The sequence below is a fragment of the Dicentrarchus labrax genome, unplaced genomic scaffold (genome assembly GCF_905237075.1).
Source record: "Dicentrarchus labrax unplaced genomic scaffold, dlabrax2021, whole genome shotgun sequence".
NCBI lineage: Eukaryota > Metazoa > Chordata > Actinopteri > Moronidae > Dicentrarchus > Dicentrarchus labrax.
Window position 1 is genome coordinate 367,264 of NW_026136724.1, and position 21,604 is coordinate 388,867.

Genomic DNA, 21,604 nt, shown 5'->3' on the forward strand with positions numbered 1-21,604 from the left:
TCATATCTTGTGTGTATATATATGTACATATTATATATATTGTGTATATATATATATATTACAGTATGTATGTATGCACACCTTGCACAGGCTAAATTCAGTCATCATATCATACATACATATTATTATTATTATTATAAATATTATTAATATTATCATTATTTACTGTTATTAACAATACCACTACCATCATGTCATCAGTACTATTACCACCATCTTGCAACTACAACTAAAACTTTGCACCTTACCTACCTTTTTATATTTTATCTTTTTTTATATTGTCTAAGTATTTTATTCTATTGTTGTATTTTATTCTATTGTATTTTAATGTACCTGGCTGCTATAACGACCCAATTTCCCTTTGGGGATTAATAAAGTCTATCTATCTATCTATCTATCTATCTATCTATCTATTTTTCTCCATCTTTTGCGTTTTGTCCATATGTGGGAAAAGCTTCCTCCACTAGTCGGCTAATTTCAGCAGCAAATACTGGAAGAGCCTCACCAGGTAGGCGAGTGCGGGCGTTGACATAACTTTGAAATGTAGACAGATAAGCTGTCTGTCCAAAAAACAGCTTTCAGCTTTTCTTTCACTGCAGTATTGTCAGATTTTGTTGTATCTGGCAGGCTATCCCAGTAACTAAAAGCAGCACCACCCAGACGTGTGGGCAGCAGTTTAGCAAAACTGTTGTGGTATCCGAAGGCCTATACATTTAAGTGACAGTTTGTTATAAGTTCAAGTGATATTTTTGTCAACATATGCAGTGTTAGTAAGACATGAGGTTCAACGTCGCAATTCTTACTATGAAATGTTTAGGCTAGCCTCTCAATGGCCTCTGACCTTTATCTTAATAAATCCCCCATCTACCTGTTTTACCTCACTTATCTGTACAAGAACCAGATGTTTCTTTACTATTTTGTTGAATAAACAATAGACCTATATAAAGCCTATGTTCGACGCATATAGACAGAGTTGTTCATTTGGCTGGATGCTCTCCAAGCTCCCGGGGCTTGAAATGATGCTGAACTTTTTGTAATAAACCTTTATATACAATCAAGACGGTGTCAGCGGACTTCTCTTCAACACATCTTCACATCATCGCTACTTAATATACCACACTGTCTTCATCATAATTAGGATTAGCTTCTACCATTTTGCACCATTGTGAAAAGTCCTCTTTTCCATCTCCCATGAAAACATGAGGAAAATCCCCTTTACAATACTGTGGCATAACATAGCTAGAGCCAGGAGGAAAGGGCAGTTTGTTCCAAATGTTACTGTGACCGGTCATGGTTAATGACACTGACCACCTTTTAACTTGCAGAGGCACAACTCTTCAAAAGTGCATTTAATGTTCAACAGTCTGAGCTTTGCTGACCTAGGGCAAGTCGGCTTTGAGGTTGTAGTATTCAGAGAGACACGTGAACAACTTTACCGTGCGACCGTCCCACGCAGACAAGTTCACCGGCAGCACTCCAACATGAATCCGCGAAGAGCAGGAAAAAAAGTCATGTCCACCTTGCAAATCTGTTACTCCCATATATTGTCCTTTTGATGTTATCTTGCTGATTACATGTCCGACAGAGTCCGTTTTATTCCATATTACACCGTGTCGCTAGCTTGGCGTTAGCTTGTAGCAGAAGTCAACGGTGAGGAGAAAAAAAGAAAACAGCAGCCGTCGTTCAGGCAGGTCGCTCGTTAATAATCTGCAAAAATTAGCAGTCATCAAACCCGCTGCCACCAGTGTAACGCTGGTTACTCTTAGCATTAACTATAACTTGATGGTTACTATATTAACTACCTTTGGGTCGTGGGTGAAGCAAGAGCACAGGGACAACTTCTTCTTTGTTACTCGGTCCACTTTAATGTCCGTTTCAACAGTAGGACAACTGAACACACTTAACATCATATCACTCCGCCAATCTTAACCCATGGTAACATTCCAGGTACATGCACCTTATGCAGTTCCTCATCTACATTGCAGAACAGAATACAAATATGCTTATATATGCAATTACCCTTAATTAATTTATGCAAATTCAATAAACATAGTAAAATAATTCACAAAATAAATCTAATTTTACAGTAGTCATCCCTGTTACATAAAGACCATGTTCTGTTTGTTGTATGTATTTGTTTTATACAATTATTATTTTTGTGTAAGTGCAGTGAATATATGTGTGTGTTTAGGTTTGTGTGTGTGTGGATGTATGTATGCATGTATATGTATCCATGCACATACTCGGACTCGTCTTACTTTTATACATGCTTCATTGTCCCCTTTTTTTGGTCCTACACAAATCACAAATGCACTGAAAATTGTTATTTTTGAAAAAATGCTTATAAAAAGAGTTTGGGAAAAAAAAAGAAAAAAAACATCAATAGATTAAACACCTGTTAGTAAAATATATCAGAATATAATTGTCAGACATAATCAGTGTTCTTTCTAACAATAGAGACTAAAATACATCAGATCTGCATAGGTTCCTCCCACCCTGAAAATTACAGATTAAATAGCTTTTCTCCTCATTAAAGAAACAGCAGAGACAAACAATCAATGAACCATTCAGAAACCCCTTATTATAGCCCTTGAGTACAGTATGAAAGACTCAGCAGACCGTACATCTCCAGCTAATGTTCCAGACATGCAGTAAATATAATAACCAGCTGGGTCTCTGTTTCACGGGATGTGGATCTGATCACATTATTGACAAAGAGCTGTCTGTCAGTCCTCAAATAAAGTTTCTCCAGATGGATTTTCAGTCACAGGCAGGAGGACAGAGGAGATGAGGAGGTATAAATTCTGACCACTCAAAGCGTTTTTCTCAAGGACACTTCGACATGCAGCGGGAGGATCCGGGGATCGAACCAGCACCACCGATCAGTGGACGACCCGCTCTACCTCCTGAGACACAGCCAGATATATATGTATAGAAGCTGAATACACAAACATAAAAGAATCACAGTATGGACTGCAGGTTCATTCAGATGATGAAGAGAGGAAACACTGAAAGCTGAACGTTGACATTCTCTTCCTTTGAGCCCCTTCAACAAGATCAATAATCAAAGATTGATCAACAGACCAATCAAACAGATTGATCAGCCATCAGAGGAGTTGGATCAATGGAGCTGCTTCTGTTCCTGGTTCTCCCTGCAGAGGAGATAGAGGACAGTCAGACACAGACAGACACAGAGACATCTGACCTCTGACCTGTATCTACAGTACTGACCTCTGACTGTGAGCTGCACTGATTTCTCTCTCAGGATGTATCTGATGTTTTCCTCATTACGGTAGGCGTTGCAGTAGTATCTTCCTGTGTCTCTCTCTTTGGGGTGTTTCAGGGTCAGACTGAGGTCTCCAGTTTTCGGCAGGTCTTCCTTCATCTCTGTTCGGTCTCTGTAATCCTGGTTCTGTATTTCAGGCTGATCAGAACTGTTCTGATACACATGGACTGTCGTTGTGGGTTTGGGTTCAATGCGTTCCCACTCCACTCCAGCATCCTCAGGCAGGTTAGCTGTGGTCTTGAAGGGCAGTTGGACAGACTCCGCCCCCTCCTCCACCTCCACCTGACAGACTGAGAGAACAACAAACCCCAACATCAGCTGTACAGACAGCAGCAGCAGTTTGTAATAACTTTATTGACTGATTACAAAGTTGTAGAGAACCCTGAAGGACAGAACCAGATGAGAGCAGCAGGTAACAGGGGACAGAAATATAGGAACTAAAAGCAGGTTTTCAAGCTGTTGGACATGTTGTGATTTTCTGTCCATGTGCTGCTTCACAGTAATGTCTCATCTCAGTGTTGAACTGCTGTCTGTTGCTCAAATGTAACAGTGAATGAATCTTAGTTCCACACAGCATTTCAAACACAGGTTCAACATCACTGATCAAACAAATGTCTCATTGTTTCTGTAGCAACACATTCACTCACATCATTTCTACTGTTGGGACCACTGGGACCATTCTGGAGGATTTAACCTCAACTTTTATCCTGATGGTCACTTCCTGTGACCTCTCATCAGGTCACTTCCTGTGACCGTAACCTGATACCCCCTGATGACGCTTTGACCAGCAAACAAACGGCAGGTCGACAGTTAGCTTTAACATCACTCTCTCTCTCACACACACACACACACACACTCACACTCACACACACACACACACACACACACACACTCAGCTTTCATATTGTGTTTTATTATTTCTTTAATGAACTTTATTATTCTGTGTATATACGTGCTCTCCTGTTTAATGTTGCAGAGTGAATGAGGACAACCTCTTCTGTCCTCAGCTCCAAACCCTTCAACTCATTAGTTATTGATGGTAAGTTTCTGTGACTGTTTCGATCCAAATATGTGACAGAGAAGAAACAATATCTGTCAGATGTTCCATCCAACTTAAAGGAGATTTATCTTCTAATGAGCTTCTGATAGAAACATTTCATTTTCATTATAATGACTGAACTTTTTATCGAAATATAATAATGATACAATATCCAAGGTAATGACCTTTGACCTGGATCTACAGCCCTGACCTTTGACCTGTATCTACAGCACTTACATTTGACCTGTATCTACAGCACTGACCTTTGACCTCAAGCTTCACTTGTTTCTTCATCAGGATCTTTCTCTCCCTGTTGTAGACGGTGCAGGTGAAGGTGCTACTGTCACTGTATGTGGGGTATTTCAGGGTCAGACTGAGGTCTCCAGGTTCCAGCAGGTTTCTCTTCATCTCTGTTCGGTCTCTGTAATACTGGTTCTGTTCTTCAGGCTGATCAGAGCCGTTCTGATACACATGGACCTTCCAGTTGTCAACGTCTGTCCACTCCACTGTGACGTCCTCAGGCAGGTGAACTGTGGTTTTGCAGGGCAGCAGGACAGACTCCACCTTTGAATCAACCTTCACCTGGGGGACTGAGAGGACAACAAACCACAACATCAGCTGCACTGCAGAAAATCTATTTCTAAGTCTCCATTACATTTGGTCTGATCACTACCTTTTGCTTACTTTCCTCTAACTGTTGTTTGATGTTAATTATGCATCGTCTGGTGACTGCCTGCTCAATGGCTACCATTTACATACTGTCTGTTGTATTGGTCCATCTCTAAAAGTACCTAATTTCATTTGCTCTGGATCAGCTTACTGACTCAGATCTGCTCTGTGTATGTAAGTTCACCAGGATGCCGGCATGCTTTATTAAACTCACACCACCACAGCAAACCTGAACTGGACTTGAATGATTTTTCTTCAACACTAGTCAATCAGATAATCTGATATTTAGATTTAAAATCTAGTGGGACTTGTTTTGAGTGTGGACTGATGATCTAGTGCTCACTATGGAAGGCTGTTTGACTGAATTTAAGTAAATGTCACTTGTCTTAATGAGCAGTTTGATCTTATTTGGAGTTATTTTTAGCTACAGGGACACATTAGCTACAGGAGTTCCAGTATGCTTTGACACTTTAAGATCTGAACTTTCAACACAAAAACATCTTATTTCAACTTTTAGTCTTTTGGCTTCTGTGATATTATATTTTACTTTTATTTTACTTTATCTTAAACTAAATATTTAATTTCAAGGTTTAGATTTCTGTTCACATTCCTTCATTTCTTTTCAGCCCGTCACATTACTTTGATTATAACAGACTATAAATAAAACATCTATTGAAAAATACAAACTATAATAACTCTGGTCATCAGTTTTTCAACATTTGGTCAGAAACCAAAGTATTGGACTTTATTAAACCTGGAGATGGAACATGAACATCTGAACCACATTTTGTCCCAATCTAGTGAAAACATACCAAATGTACCAAACTTGATGTCAGTGCATTCTGTAGTTGATAGAGATATCTCAGTCTGGACCAAAGTGATGGAGCCACCGATGGATATTATGATGGCAGAGCCACGTCACCACATGTCAGCTCAGTTTTAATGCTCAGCACACGACTCCCAACCCAAAACCTGAGCTTGGTAGATTATTATCTAGACACAAAACTAACACTGATCTGGTTTTCATTCATTAATCTACTATTGGACCTTACAGTCCTTGGAATGAGTGTATTATATATAATATCAGTATCAATGTCACTTGTTAACAAATTAAGCATAGCGTTAGTTCAGGCAGGCCACAAAGTCAAGCTCAGCTCTCAATTCCAGCTATATCAGCTGATCACAGCTAATCGTAAACACACAGTCAGTTGACAGCTCAGCTGATTCCCTCAAGCATCCAATTGGCAAATATCATTCATGGCGCCTTATTTAAGCTGCTTTAGCCTGCCTATCTTTGCTGCTTCCTCTACAAGCCATTTTGCAAGCTACCCCATGAGAACGATCAAACTATTTGTGTACGCATTTCCATTTACCCTACTGCTCGACTGCATTATGGAGTCTCAGCAGCAATCTGAGGCAGAGGAAGCCAACAAAGAGAGTGTCATTTCCATCCACCGGAACTCTCATTTGGCAAGAAAAAGTCCAAATACTACCGGCATTGATAATTGGCCAGTGCCTAAGCTCCTGGAAGTGTTTAAAAACATCACAGCTCCAGTAGGGGCGGCAACACACTGTGGTGCAGAGGCAGAGAGGGTCGTCCCCTAATCCCTAATAAGGTTGTTGGTTCGATCCCCAGCTCGTTCCACATGTCGATGTGAATGTGTATTATTGAGTTAGTTTGTGTTTGATGGGCTTTACCATCACTGAGTGAATGTGTGTAAAAGCGCTTTGAGTGGTCGGAAGACTATAATGGTGCTATACAAGTACAGGTCCATTTACCATTTACCATCTCACGAAGAGCTGTTTGTGCTGTTTAAGGAGAATATCCGCTCTGAAACCGCATCCGCAGTTCCTTCCAACTACTGTGTTCCTAAGAAATCTGCAGAGAAAAGGAAGAATTGCTCCCGCAACTCCGCTGCAGTCCCAGCTCCAGGCGCTGCGCTGCCTTCCAAAAGAACATGAGTCCCAGGCGCAGCACGGAGAACGCTTGGAAGTGCAGTCCCAATCTCCACAGGGGTTCCGTTCTTCCTCCAGCCGCTGAAATTTCTCCCAATCTGAGAAACCAAATCCTTTCAGGTAATGATGTCAACTTGATTAAAATCCTGCTGTGCTCAGAGATAAGCGATAGACGTATTGTCGACTGTGGAGATGTGTCAGTGATGCTGAAAGATAGGATGTTGGAAAGGGAAGCAGGGTTTTCAGTGCTTTTGTGGCGATGTCATGACATGTCAGACGTTTGTTTTTTACTCATTTTGCTAGCTTGAGGGCTTAACTGGGGTAACATATCCCGTGACCGAGACGAGCATCTTGACCTGTCTTAACATGTGTCAAGAGGCACAGACGCACAGACAGATGTATTGGGAGAGAATCCGGTCATTTTTCAAAATAAAACATCTTTCAGACTCTGATCATCAATAAAATATTTATTTTTTCTGTGCGACCCGGCCCCAAATGACCCACGGACCGATAGCGGTCCAGTGGTTGGGGACCGCTGGTCTAAAACACTAACTCTGGACAAATTGAATGTGGCTTTTGGTGTATATAGAGACGTCATATGCGAAGTGTACCCTTCCTGTAGAGCCGAACTGGACATATCCAATCTGGCCATGTCTTATGGAGGAACACTATTTTTCGAGTACCACAAGTCATTCTCTGCAAAAGCTGCCATGTTCATCCAAATGGTCAAACAAAGAATGGACTGGTCAGTAGTCGACCTGGCTCTGATTAGTAGGCATTTCACAGGCCACCAAGCTCTGTCCTGCTAGATTTGTGTCTCTTTCTCCCACTCTCATAACCTGTGCCCTAAATCTGAGGCTGTAGGCCAACCACCCAATCCTTTTCCAAAATCCCAAACCAAAGAAACCAAGCTATTGTGGAGACGGGCATCCAAAGTCAGTGTGCCCGAGACGAAACTGCCTCTCAAAAGGGGGCTTGAGAAAATAAAGCCTTCAATACCAATCAACGTCCCTGAGCTGGGGAAGGCGCTAAGGTAGATAGATAATAATAATAAAATAGAAATGAAACATGCAGGTAAATTAAGTGTTTAGAGGTTAATGTAAACTATGTGCAATTAAAATTAGGCTGTCGACCAATGAATGAAAGTCACAGCATTTAGCAGAGGTAGTGCAGATGAAGGAGGAAATTGTCCATTATCTATTGTCCTCCCAGCCTTTACTGAGAGCTGTTGTACAGTCTGATGGGGGACGAAAGAGTTTTTCAGTCTGTTGGTGGAGCTGGACTGGGACAGCAGTCTGCCACTGAACACACTCCTCTGCCTGGTGAAGGTGTTGTGCAGAGGGTGGTGAGTTTGTCCAGGGTCTTTCTTTCTGCCAGTGTCACCAGAGAGTCCAGCTCTGTGCCCACTACTGAGCCAGCTCTCCTCACCAGTCTGTCCAGTCAATGGGTTCCTCTCTTTTGCTACTTCCTCCCCAGCAAACTACAGCATAGAAAAGGAAACTGGCCACCACAGACTGGTGAAACATCTGCAGCAGTTTTTTACAGATGTTGAAGGACCCCAGCCTTCTCAGGAAGTACAGACAGCTCTGTCCTTTCCTGTGAAGAGTGTCCAGTGTCCAGCTTGTCATCCAGCTGCAGCCCCAGATATTTATAGGTCCTGATCACCTCCACATCGACCCCCTCGATGGACACGGGTTGGAGATGTGGTTTCTTCCTTCTGAAGTCCACCACCATCTCCTTGGTCTTGGAGGTGTTAAGCTGCAGATGGTTGGACCTGCACCATCTCACAAAGTCCTCGACCAGGCTCCTGTATTCCCCCTCCCATCCATCCTTGATACAGCCACTATTGCAGTATCATCCAAGTATTTCTGCATCTGGCAGAGCCCAGAGTTATACTGGAAGTCAGATGTGTACAAGGTGAAGAGGACGGGAGAGAGCACAGTCCCCTGTGGTGCTCCGGTGCTGCTGACCATAGTGTCTGACGTGCAGCCCTTCAGTCTGACGCACTGTGGTCTCTCCGTGAGGTAGTCCGTAATCCATGTCACCAGGAGTGGGTCCACCCTCATCTCTGTCAGCTTGTCTCTCAGCAGGAGCGGCCGGATGATGTTGAAGGCGCTGGAGAAATCAAAAAATGCGATTCTCACAGCGCCGCTCTCCTTGTCCAGATGAGAGTAGGCCCTGTGGAGCAGATAGAGGATAGCATTCTCCACGCTCACCTTCTTCTGGTATCCAAACTGAAGTGGATCTTGTGCGTGGTGGACCTGGGGTCTGAGGACATGGAGCAGCAGCTGTTAGAAGGTCTTCATTATGTGTGATGTCAGTGCTACTGGTCTGAAGTCACCTGGCCCCCCGGGGTGTTTTTTCTTAGGAACTGGGATGAGACAAGAAGTCTTCCATAGCACTGGGACCCTCCCCAGCTGCAGGCTCAGGTTGAAGACATGCTGGAGAGGCTCCCCCAGTCGCAGCACTCCCGATGCGCGCCGGGTGCGAGATCCCGTTCAACGGGGCTTGCAGCTTTAATTAGAATAATAATTAATAATTATATTCGTTAAGAGAATTTTCCATTTTGAAATTTTACAATAAAAATACATTGAGACTGTAAAAGATGGCCTTAAGCACATTTTTTATGGTTGCTTTTAATCTTGCATCAAATAGTGAACTGCATACTGTATGCAGACTTGCATGCATGTACAAATCACCAGCAGTAAATATTGTGCTAGTACTAGTATTGAACTACAAGAAGCAAGACATTTGCAAACCTTTAATTAGAGTTATGTAAAGCTTTTGATGGGACAGTTAGGTCTTAGAGATGTGGTGACAACAGCTGCGCAGAGGGGGCCCAATTAGATATTTTTGTTATGGGGCCCAAAATTCCTGGCGGCACCCCTGATGCCATCAAGTTGATTAAAAAAGCTGGTAGAGGAGCATGGCTAGCCAAGGCAGATGTCCTTGAGGCATTTAAAGTCATGGCATTACACCCTTCACAGTGGCATCTGTTCGACGTGAAATAAAGAGGAAAAATTTACTTCTCAGTCAGGCTCACCTTTGGTTGTCACAGCAGCCCCGAAATATTTGACACCTTGTCAGAGGCTCTCATTAGTTTTGGGGGGTATTTTAATAATCAATGGTTCGCAGACATCTGGCCAAAAGAACCGTCGTCCTTGCCAGCTTTAATGGAAATGCACCCAATTGTTGTTTCATGTCTTCTGTGGGGAAAAGACTGGTCAAGGAAACGAATCATGTTTTTTGTGACAATGAGGCAACCGTCAACATCATTAACAAGGGCGTTCTTCAGTTCCATTCATTAATAGATTTGTAAGGCGCCTCACTTGGTTATATGTGTTGGGTAATAATTATTAGAGCAGCTCATATTCCAGGCTTGGATAACAAAACTGCTGATTCTTAATAATTCTTTCTAATTCTTGAATTGCAGCCTGACTTGCCCCCATTCTCTCAAACCGTGTTAGATTAAACACAACCTGGCATTCCTGCATGCTATCTGCTGCTCACTATATACGATCTGGCTTAGCTAAATCAACATTAAAGATGTCCGACTCTGCATGGTCTAATTTCACCTTCCTTTGTGCCACCTTCTCTGCAGCAGTTCTGCCCGTCAATATTTCCATCATATGCGCCTTTATACAGTTGTTCACTGTTTTGAATCCAGCAAAATGCAGCAGTCTTCCATAAAAGGCCTTGTCGCAGGTATTCAGTTCCATCTGCGCTGTTTGGCTCCATCCACCATCAGCCTGTTCGGAAACCTATCTGTCCATCTTCTGCTGAATGGCCTTAAGAAAGAGAATGATATTCGTCTTCCTGTGTGACTCCCCAGTGGACTCTGTGGATTCCTTCCGCTTCCTGGGTACCACCATCACCCAGGACCAAGAAAGGCCAGCAGAGGATGTACTTCCTGCGGCAGCTGGGGAAGTTCAACCTGCCAAAGACGATGATGGTGCACTTCTACACCGCCATCTTCGAGTCCATCCTCACATCATTCCATCACCATCTGGTACGCTGCTGCCACTGCCAAGGATAAGGGCAGACTGCAGCATATCAGCTGTGAAGGTGATCGGCTGCAATCTGCCATCCCTCCAGGACCTATACGTCTCTAGGACCCTGAGGCGTGCAGGCAAGATTGTGGCTGACCCTTCCCACCCCGGTCACAAACTCTTTGAACCTCTCCCCTCTGGCAGGAGGCTGCGGTCCATCAGGACCAAAACCTCTCGCCATAAAAACAGTTTCTTTCCGTCTGCAGCTGGCCTCATTAACAAGGCCCGGATCCCCCACTGACACTGACTCTTATACCCACTCTGTATATATGCATTACATTAATGCACTCCCGTCTTCTGTACAGTTTTCTTATCTTTATTTGTCTTTATTTATCTATATTTTTTAAAAGTACTTTATTCTTGTATATTTTTGTGTGATTTATGTATTTTTTTGTGTGATTGTATATTTTAAGCACCATTGCAAGACAAATTCCTCGTATGTGTAAAAACCTACCTGGCATTAAATCCCATTCTGATTCTGATTCTGATTCTGATTCTTTCACTCTTTCACTCTTGAAAAAAACTAATCATGTACTTATGGGACGGGTGCTTTGGTCAATACACAGATCTATTTGTTCTCTTTCTCACTGCTTTTTATGGATTTCTCAGAGGTGGCAAATTCACTACACGCACAGGATCTTTTGATCCTTCGCATGAGCTCACTATTGCTGATGTATCTATTAGCCCTCACCACTTCTCTTTATTACTTGAACATTCTGAGACTGATAGGGATAGAAAAGGAGAGGAAAAGTCATCATTTCTGAATCTAATTCTGCTTTTTGTCCACTGTCTTCTATGACTCAATATCTGAAAAGCGGTCCTCAAGCCAGAAATCAGGAGCCCCTCTTTGCCACGGAGGAAGGAAATTCCTTGTCCCGAGCTTGGTTTGGCTCACGCCTTTTCACTCTGCCAAACCTGCGGGCTTCCTCCAGAGCACTACACTCCTCATTAAATTTACATAGGACCAGCGACAACTGCAGCCTCTGTAGCTCCTGTCTCAACACTTGAGGCTATGGGTAGATGGTCATTATCTGCTTATGAACCTCCGGCCCGAGGCCCAAGCAATACTTGATGCTCAAAAAGCAATGAGTGCCCTGTAATTTGCTGGCTAAATACAATAAATGTATAGCATCATTTCTGGGGATATCTCTATTATACTTGGCTATGTTACCTGAACTAGTGTCTGCATAGATGTAGTGGTTTAATGCGCTGCTGGCTCCTCCTACTGGCACTTCCTTTATCAATAACAATATAATAATGGTACAATATTCAAAGCACTGACCTTTGACCTGTATCTACAGCCCTGACATTTGACCTGTATCTACATTACTGACCTTTGAACTGTATCTACAGTACTGACCTTTGACCTCAAGCATCACTTGTTTCCTCATCAGGATCTTTCTCTCCCTGTTGTAGACGGCACAGATATAATTTCCTCTGTCACTGTCTGTGTTTGTGGGGTATTTCAGGGTCAGACTGAGGTCTCCAGGTTCCTGCAGGTTTCTCTTCATCTCTGTTCGGTCTCTGTATTCCTGGTCCTGTTCTTCAGGCTGATCAGAGCCGTTCTGACACACATGGACCTTCCAGTTGCCTTTGTCCGTCCACTCCACTGTGACGTCCTCAGGCAGGTGAACTGTGGTTTTGCAGGGCAGCAGGACAGACTCCTCCCCTGAATCCACCTTCACCTGGTAGACTGAGAGGACAACAAACCACAACATCAGCTGTACTGCAGAAAATCTATTTCTAAGTCAGTCAGATAATAAAAATGATATTTAGATTTAAAATCTAGTGGGACTTGTTTTGAGTGTGAACTGATTATCTAGCGCTCACTATGGAAGGCTGTTTGATGCTGTTTGTTTTCCAAAATGAGAACTAGTGGGAGCATATAGATGGTGAATGAACTGGACCCAGAATGGATCCTTGGGGAACTCCTGCTGATAGGAGTTCAGCCAGTTAAATGCTGTGCCAGAGAGTCCTACAGTTTTCCAGTCCGTCCAGTAATATCTTGTGTTCAACGGTGTCAAATGCAGCCTGAGATAGGACTAAGACACAGACTTTACCACTGTTTGTATTTAATATGGCATTATGTAGGAGCCAAAGACAATGTTATGCTACAAGTCAGAGAGCTAAAGATATGCTATGAGCCAGAAAGCTAATCTAATGCAACAAGCCAGAGAGCTGACTTTGTGCAACCTTTGACCCAGAGCAATCCTAACCACAAACCACAACATCAGCTGTACAGACAGCAGAAGTTACTCTGATGGTAACAAGACTTCACTGCCACATCCTACTTTCATAATCCCAGACCTCTTTATGGGTAGTGTAGTAGTGACAAACCTGACATTAAATAGTGACGAAAATGCACCAAAAGACCCCCAGAAACAATGAGGCCTAGAACCAGTAGAACCAGGAGAGCTGTGGCCCAGGATGGAAATCGCTCTGTGAGAAACACAACAAATGACCTCTATGACCTGTATCTAAAGTAATGACCTCTGACCTGTATCTACAGTGAGTTTTAGAGTTTGTTGCTGACCTTTGACCTGCAGCTTTATGTCTCTCACTGTCCGTTGTCCTCCTGATGCTCTAACGGTGCAGGTGTAGTTGCCACTGTCAGAGAGGCGGAGTTTTGTCAGATTGAGGCTGAGGTCTCCAGTTTCCAGAGCGTCAGCCATCATGGATGTTCGGCCGCTGTAAAGCTGGTTTTGGTCTTTAAGTTCATCACCTTCCTGCTGACGCTGGTGGACGGTTGGAGGATTGAGATCGTAGCGGCTCCACACCACTGAGGGGTCGTCCATTTCAAAGGTGGGAAACTCACAGGGCAGCAGGACAAACTCCTCCCCCTCATACAGCTCCACAGCTGAGGCATACTGGGAAACTGTGAGGTCACACAGACAGAGAGGTTCAATCACAGCAGCCTTATTTCAGCTCTTATTGCTCCTGGATCCTCAATATGGTTTGTTATTGGACTCACAAACAGGAGCAATAACAGAACAATCTGATAGACTGCCTATTGATTCAACATGGTGTTCAAATGAGTGTGTTCGGATGATTAATACTATTGGTAATGGACTTCCGGAAGCATGAGGGTGGGGATGGCTGCATGAGAACTTTGCTCCTGACCAAACTGCCGTAAACCCTGAAGATATTTTATGTTTTATATCTGTCATGTGACCAATGATTAAAACATATATACTTAAGTTGATTAAAGTTGCATTAGCAAATAAAGATGATTGAGCACCATGTAATAAATAGAAGGCTGGTATATTGCATGAACTCTGTACCGAGAAACAGGATGAATGAACAGCAAACTCTCAGAAATGATTAGGGTCACACTAACCGCAGTTTCTCCCTGCAGTCGTACAACAGGATCTTGAGATATAAGGAGCGCCACCTAATCATGCAAAACAACTCCATATATGGAAATGAATAAGTCGTCACGTGTTAATCAATTTGTTGCAAAGAACAGAGAGTGCTAGTCAATCTGTAGTAAAGAACAGGCGTATTGTCTATTTGTATGTGAAGTTTCAGATTACACCCAGAGTCAGATACCACGAGGATGGAAAGCGCCTACAGCTGATGGGAAGAAGACGACGCCTTATTGTGACGTTTCTCACAGATGTAATAAAACACTGGGTCAGGAAGAGATAGTCGGACTTGGTGAACTGACACACACTTTGTTGATTGTCAGGGATACTATAGTTTGGACCCAGAGCTCTATAAACTTTGCATATTCTACTGGTGTTAAGAATAAAGCTGATTATTGAGTAAACTAAATCTTCTCCTATTGCTTCATTAAAAGAACACGTAAGGATAAGAGTTAAAAGAGACCGCTTTCCTCAACAACCCCCATATAATACAGGAGATTTACCTTATAAGAGCACAGTAGTAACTACTAATGTTGGAGGGAGACAAACGTGGCCTCAGTATGTCGTTGAGGAGCAAAAAAAGGAAACTGACACGGAAAACACAGATTGTGGCGGCGAGGCTATGCTAGCTGAGACGGTCTCATTAGCTTCCATCCGTAACGCCATAAAAGAAGCCATGGCTAATGCTACATCTGACCTAGAGAACAATATCTCCAAACAGTTCTCAGACTTCCGGAGCAACATTCAAGAGGATATCAGAAACAACTTGGCGAGATGAAATCGGATATATTAATCTGAAGATGAGAAGACCGTGAAAAAAATGGAAGTGGTGTCGCAGAGACTGGGGGAAGCCGAGCAACGGGTAGGAGAAATGGAGACATTCAGCATGTAAGTGAATTAAACTTTAAACCAGATGCAGAAAACTCAACACGAACTGAAATCACAACTAACCGAACTTGAGGGGCATTCCCGTCGTAACATAAGGATCTACGGTATAAAAGAAGGAGCTGAGGTCACCTGCATGATTTGTTTTGTGGAAAACCTCATCTAAACTGAACTGGGAGATGGCACAGGCCCAAACAAACTTGGTATTTAACGTGCACACAGAGCACTCGGACCCAAACCAACTGATAATGCCCCCCAAGATCAACGATCGTCAGATTTCTGAAATACACAACCAAAGAGAGGATTATCAGCGCGGCGTGGAAAAAAAAACACCACGGTGGATGGGAATAAGGTATTTTTTGACCACGACTTCAAAACAGCTGTTATGAAGAAAAGGAGGGAATATCTGCCGATCAAGAAAGTATTGAAAGAGAAGGGAATCAAGTTCTGCACGCCGATGACAAAAATGTTATCCTGTTAATCCACTTCGTCCCATCATAACACCAGCTTTTCCTGAACATGTTTCCATCTTTATTATTTGACACTGGATAGAGACGGTAGGCTACATCTCTCAGACCATCTGAATAGCTTTCACTCCGTTACCTCTCCCAAATGGTATGTTACAGCGTGTGGTAACATTTTACAATACATATTAAAGTACACTTCTGTATTACTGTAAAGTCATTGTGATGGCCACAGCCATGGCCACACAGCAATCTTAAAAGCGGTAACCTCAAACACTTATACTTTCCTTTCCAGTTTATGCTGTTTTTTTCCCTTAAGATTGGTTTATATACCTTTTCAGACATATTATAAATTTTATTGTAAACATTTATTTAGTTTTAAATAACATACAGGACACTTGTAGTGATGGCAGTGCGACACTGAAGCTTCGATACGTGCTTCGAAACCTGAACTACAATTCCATAGAACCACTGCTTCAAAGCTTGCGTTGGTGCGAAAAAAATCACGTGACAAATGATGTCTGAAGCAATAAAAATCTTTGACTGTTCCCAATCCCCTCCTGTTATAGTTACACAAGCATACCCTAACCTATACAATATTTTCCAAGCATTCTCTCCTCAGTAACACAATACACACATTCATCAATCTTTATTTGTAAATAGAACATGATATAGATAAGAATTTTCAAAGCAAATACACTTTACATCCAAGGGTGATCAAAGCAAAAATGCTTCAGAAGAAATGGTGTTCTCTACAAAGTTTCTCTAACACTGCTCGCTGGATGTGTGCACGTGCGTGCATGCAAGTCCATCAACTAGCCTAAGTGATGCGCGGGTCGGGGTTTTTTCCAACCCGCGGGTCCCGCATTTATTTAATAATTTGACCCGCTCCATCCCGCCCCGCACAACCGCATCTATTTTCACAACCCGCCCCACCCTGCCCCGCCGCTATTAAATACACGTTAAATTTGTCATTAAATAAGCCTTTTTTTTGGTTTTACAAATGTGCTTGAAAACAGCCTTTCGAGTGGCACTGGAAACTGGCAACAACAAATTCAAATCTTAATCCTAAAATCACTAAAAATAAATATATATATAGGCGCTTTTGTGACGTCAGGTCACAGGTGGATTTACCCAACAGTGTTGTTAAGAAGTAGGCTGCATTGGACAATCCTTAATGACCCCCCCCACCCGCCCCGCCAAAAAGGTTAACATTTCTTTTATCGAAGAAAACAAAAAAACTAAGTATATGCTTATACATATTTTTAGGACCTGAGATGGGTCAATTATTGGCAGCAACATTGATTTTTTTTTCTGCAGTGTCAGATTTTAAACAAAAAAATCACACATTTGTTCCTATGGCAGAAAACTGCCACCTAAGCAAAAACTGCTGTAAAAATCTTATAAATCAATATTTTTTTCTACTTAAAATGAGTTAATCTTTTAGAACTACTCCAGCTTGAAATATACATATCAAATATGTATCATATTTGGGGTATTTTAACCCTTTAAATGCCAATGTGTTTACACAACTCCACTGTTGTGGAAAGTCTCAGAGTTTGTTTGAGACCAGTTATTTTTCAATTTTTTTAAGTCCATTTTGCTGCTGCTTCATCAATTTCATCTTCCGATGAGTCTTCAGATGAGTCAGGGCTAAACACCAGATCGTCTGTCTCTACCTCTGAGGCCTCCTCCGTGGAGGAATCGGAGTCCTCGGAGGAGGATGAGGAGCCATCTTCGCTCTTGGAGCCCATGATTATTTCAAGCGCCTCCTGTGTGCTGTAATGCCTTGCCATCTCTAAAATGACTATTCCTTCACTACTGCTCATACTTATAACCATGACTGCAGTGCACCTGCATCAACAGCCTGAACAACAGCCTGAACGAGAACCAAAACAAAGTCACATTTTGTTTTGGTTTTCGCCACTCATAGTTTTTATTATTGAATTAGTTTATAAACGCAGAGTTTGGCATTCTAAGAGAAAAGACTTGTGAAGTTGGACACACACACACACACACACACACACACACACACACACACACACATTCACATCACATCATCAATAGTAATACACACTTATTTCAGTAGCAAGGCACCCTGGCAGAAAACAATAAAAAGTGTGAAATTTTGCTGCATGCTTTGAATGGGAAAAAGTATGCCATTTGGTGGACTAATATAAAAATTGAAAGCTTTTAGATCAAAATTAAATCTTAACATAAAGGAATGCATTAGTTTATGTTTGCTTAGTCTTGTTTGCTGTTCTCAGGGGAGGCGAGTGAGTGTCTAGGAGAATGTCGGTCTATATGAGTAACAAAGAATTTAAGGGATGAAGTTGAGAAAAATCTCAGGTTTACAAAACAGAGATACTATGAGGCAGGCTCCAAAGCATCCAAGCTACTAGCCTGGAGGCTGCGAAAACAGCAATCAGAAAGCACAGTGTACAAGATTAGAGACCCTACCACTAAAAACTCTACATATAAACTAGAGAGAATACAAAAAGCATTTGAGAAATTTTACCAGACCCTGTATACCCAGCCCACACTGTTTGAAAACAGGAGGGAGCAATTAATACCAATACTACATAAAAGTCTACTACTACTTGATAAGAACATTAAAGGACTTATACAGGAAAATATATCAAGTATTACCAAAATATTTATCACAGCCTATAATAGAAAACAGTGACCAGAAAGATCATTGGCGAACTATTTAGACATATAGCTGAATTAAGAGGTCACTCAACAAACTATATTAAAGCGAAATGGGAAAAATAATTGGGAACTGTAATTACTTCTGAAGACTGGACATATAATTAACACACAAATCACCACTACGGCCTCACAACTGTGGAGAGATTTCTCTTGGAAAAATTGTATCAGATTTTTTATATAACACCAAAACAGACAGGACTACAATCTACATGCTGGAGAGGATGTGGACACAGTATGGCAGATCATACACACATATTCTGGAGCTGTCCCATTCTTAAATCCTTCTGGGAAGGAGTTCAAAGTATTATCAGAGAAGTCTTGCAGCATAATTATAATTTTACCTGTTTATCACTCTACCTGGGTAATATGGACATAGAACTACCAAAGAAAGACAGATACTTCCTAAAAATCTTCATGGCAGCAAGCAAAAAAGCCATAACAAGAAGATGGCTCAACACAGAATCTCCCACGGTTAGTCAGTGGGAAGTCATAATTAAAGACATCCAAACTAAGGATCTATTGACTTTTAGTCTCAGATTACAAAGGGACAAAGGTAATGCCCTCTGGGAAAAATGGTACATGTATATCACGAGAAGAGGTGATAACCTGCCTTAATGCCTTATACTAATTTCATTAGAAAAACAATGACCATATTACTGTAATCAGTGATGACCTACTCGCAACCCCATGGTTCTCTCATGTTTTGTTCCTATGAATGTGAGCATGTGTATATCTGCATTTATATATATATGGATATGTTTATGATTATTTGGACATAATGGGTGTAAGTGAACACGTGCACGTATGTGTTCAGGTGCACAGGCATATGTGTACGCAGCTACCTTTTGTTTTTCTTCCTTCTATTAACTACAGGGTTAGCGCTTGAATTATTTTGTCACATTATATTGTAATTATATTGTTTATTGCATTGATGCTGCCCTGTTTTGTACAAAAAACTCAAAAAATAAAGTTTTAAAAAAATACTATTGGTAATATAAGCTATAAAAATGTGAACAACCTCCAGAGATATAATCCTGAAGAACCGAACTGAGGACAGTCTGACTGTACAGTCTTCTACATTCATCATGATTTACACAAACATTGAAAATATGCTGCCTTTAATATGTTCTTCATGTTTTTATTGGAGTTTAAACAGACTAATGAAGTGAAGATGAAAGAAATACAGATTAAAGACATGATGTTGGACTAATGATCAGATCAGAGGGAGGAAGGTTATCTTACCGTGCATGAGGATCACAAACACCACAAACATCTTCATCTTCCTGTAAAAACTCCAACAACCACAAAGTCCTCATTAATCTGCTTCTCACTAAACGAACACTTGAAAAACACATTCAGTTCACAGCCAGTTGTCACTTTCCTTCTCCCGATAATCTGCCAACACTGTGAGGAGAAAACTTTAGTTTCACTTTAAACTGTTTCCAGAGAAGCAGCCGTTGGAATGGAAAGAAACCGGCTGAGCAGCTTTCACACAAACATTATTGGTTGATTGGCAATAACTCCCAAAACGACATATATGAGCGGTGGAGAGTAGAGCAGTGACAGACACACTGGACCTGAAGGACGTTAAACATTTGGGTTTTAGTCCAGTTGACAATAATGTGAACAGAAATTTTTTTATGTTATAAATGTACAGTCAGGGTCTCCAACATTTAGAAACTGCTAACTTGCATATGTTGGGCAATTAGCATAATAACCTATATAGACAATATTCCAGCAGCTGTGTGGCTGAGTTTGACAATATAGGAGTTAGTTTTGAGGGCTATTGAGGATTCTGAATCCATTTCTCACATTTTTTAAAATATAAAATGTCAGTTTAAACTGGAAGTGGTTATATTTCAACTCCTGGTGGGATGATTTTTATGTTATATGTATCAGACCTGCATTTTAGACAGACAGACAGACAGACAGACAGACAGGTGAAGTTGTTGTGGGATTAAAACCTGTTTGTAGTCTGAATGAGTGTTTGTCTTCCCTATATTCCTGTCCTACTAAAGCGAGAGAAGACAGACAAAAGATAAAAAGAGTAGTTAATATAACTAAATACACCCACTTATATGTATGTAGTTATACATTTAGAGCTCATTTTCGGTGACTTATTGGTTGAACAAAACCAAAATTATTTTTTTACAGCAATGTCCGACTAGAGTCAGAAAAAAAGGTGAGGTTAATTTATTAACCAGCTGGTGCAGATGTCTCCATATTCTCCCCTGCTGATATTTTTATAGAGTTTCACACAAAGTTTAAGCCGAGAATCACCAAGCTTCGTGCCGGGGGGGGGGGGCTCTGTAACTCCGTTACTGATGTGGGTTTTGTGACCGGGGGTAATTGTCTTTATGTTGGTCTGTATTTAGTTAAACGTGCTCAGTCAGTAATATGTTTGTGTCGCTGTTAGAAAGAGCAGAAAACCTCCGAGTGAACAAACTGTAGCTGCTCATCAGCTGTTAGCTCGCTGAGCTGCATGGAACTGGGAAGACAACGTCAGATAGCTTTAATTGTCTTTAACCTGGTAACTTATTATCTGCTGGGTAGCTCAGTATCTGTTCACCGTGTGGATCAATACAGCTGTGATCAGAAGAAGACACCGTACTGTGTGTAATTCAGCAGCGGAGGTCATTAGTTTGGTAGCATTGTAGCTTTGATTAGCACACAGCAGCTCTGTGATGTCACTGTGTTACAATGGTTACTGAGTCTGTCGGACTTTATGTTGTAATATGAGGGGCAGTGTGATTGATAACCCTTGTTAACCGTTAATTAGGTTGGAGCCTGGTGGTTGTTTTTCATGATGCTTTCTGTGTAACTTTATACTGACGCGCTAATGTTATCAGCTAGCGCTAGCTTTGTTGTTTCTCTGCTTCGTTCAGGTGTGTGTGTGAGGTGTTGGACTTTTTTCCAGAAGCGCCTGGGTGCCGTCTGAAAATCCTTCTCCATGGCTTCTCCAAACTCCTTCCACACCCGCTGTTTTGCTTCCCTCACAGCTGCAGCTGCAGTCCTTCGGGCCTGTCGGTACCCTGCAATTGCCCCCGGGATAACATATCCCAGAAGGCCTCCTTCTTCAGTCAGACATCTTCCCTGACCACAGGTGTCCACCACCGTGTTTGAGGGTTACCGCCTCTTGAGGAGCCCAAGACCTTAAGACCACAGCTCACAGCTGCAGC

General features: G+C 41.8%; 1 protein-coding gene across 2 annotated transcripts in view; it reads right to left on the reverse strand.

The window, feature by feature from the left end:
• Nucleotides 1-19,998, reverse strand: part of LOC127358984 (uncharacterized) — a 30,063-nt gene extending 10,065 nt beyond the window's left edge. The window contains exons 1-7 of one of the 2 annotated variants that reach the window (XM_051392603.1): nt 19,668-19,998; nt 13,533-13,874; nt 13,337-13,438; nt 12,360-12,692; nt 4,589-4,915; nt 3,232-3,576; nt 1,437-3,152 (exon numbers count right to left, since the gene is read on the reverse strand). In XM_051392603.1, coding sequence (XP_051248563.1) covers nt 3,088-3,152; nt 3,232-3,576; nt 4,589-4,915; nt 12,360-12,692; nt 13,337-13,438; nt 13,533-13,874; nt 19,668-19,704 — 1,551 coding nt within the window. In that variant the 5' untranslated portion in view covers nt 19,705-19,998 and the 3' untranslated portion in view covers nt 1,437-3,087. The remainder of the gene's footprint in view (nt 1-1,436; nt 3,153-3,231; nt 3,577-4,588; nt 4,916-12,359; nt 12,693-13,336; nt 13,439-13,532; nt 13,875-19,667) is intronic. The other variant, XM_051392604.1, reaches the window with a different exon arrangement.
• Nucleotides 19,999-21,604: the final 1,606 nt, after the last annotated feature.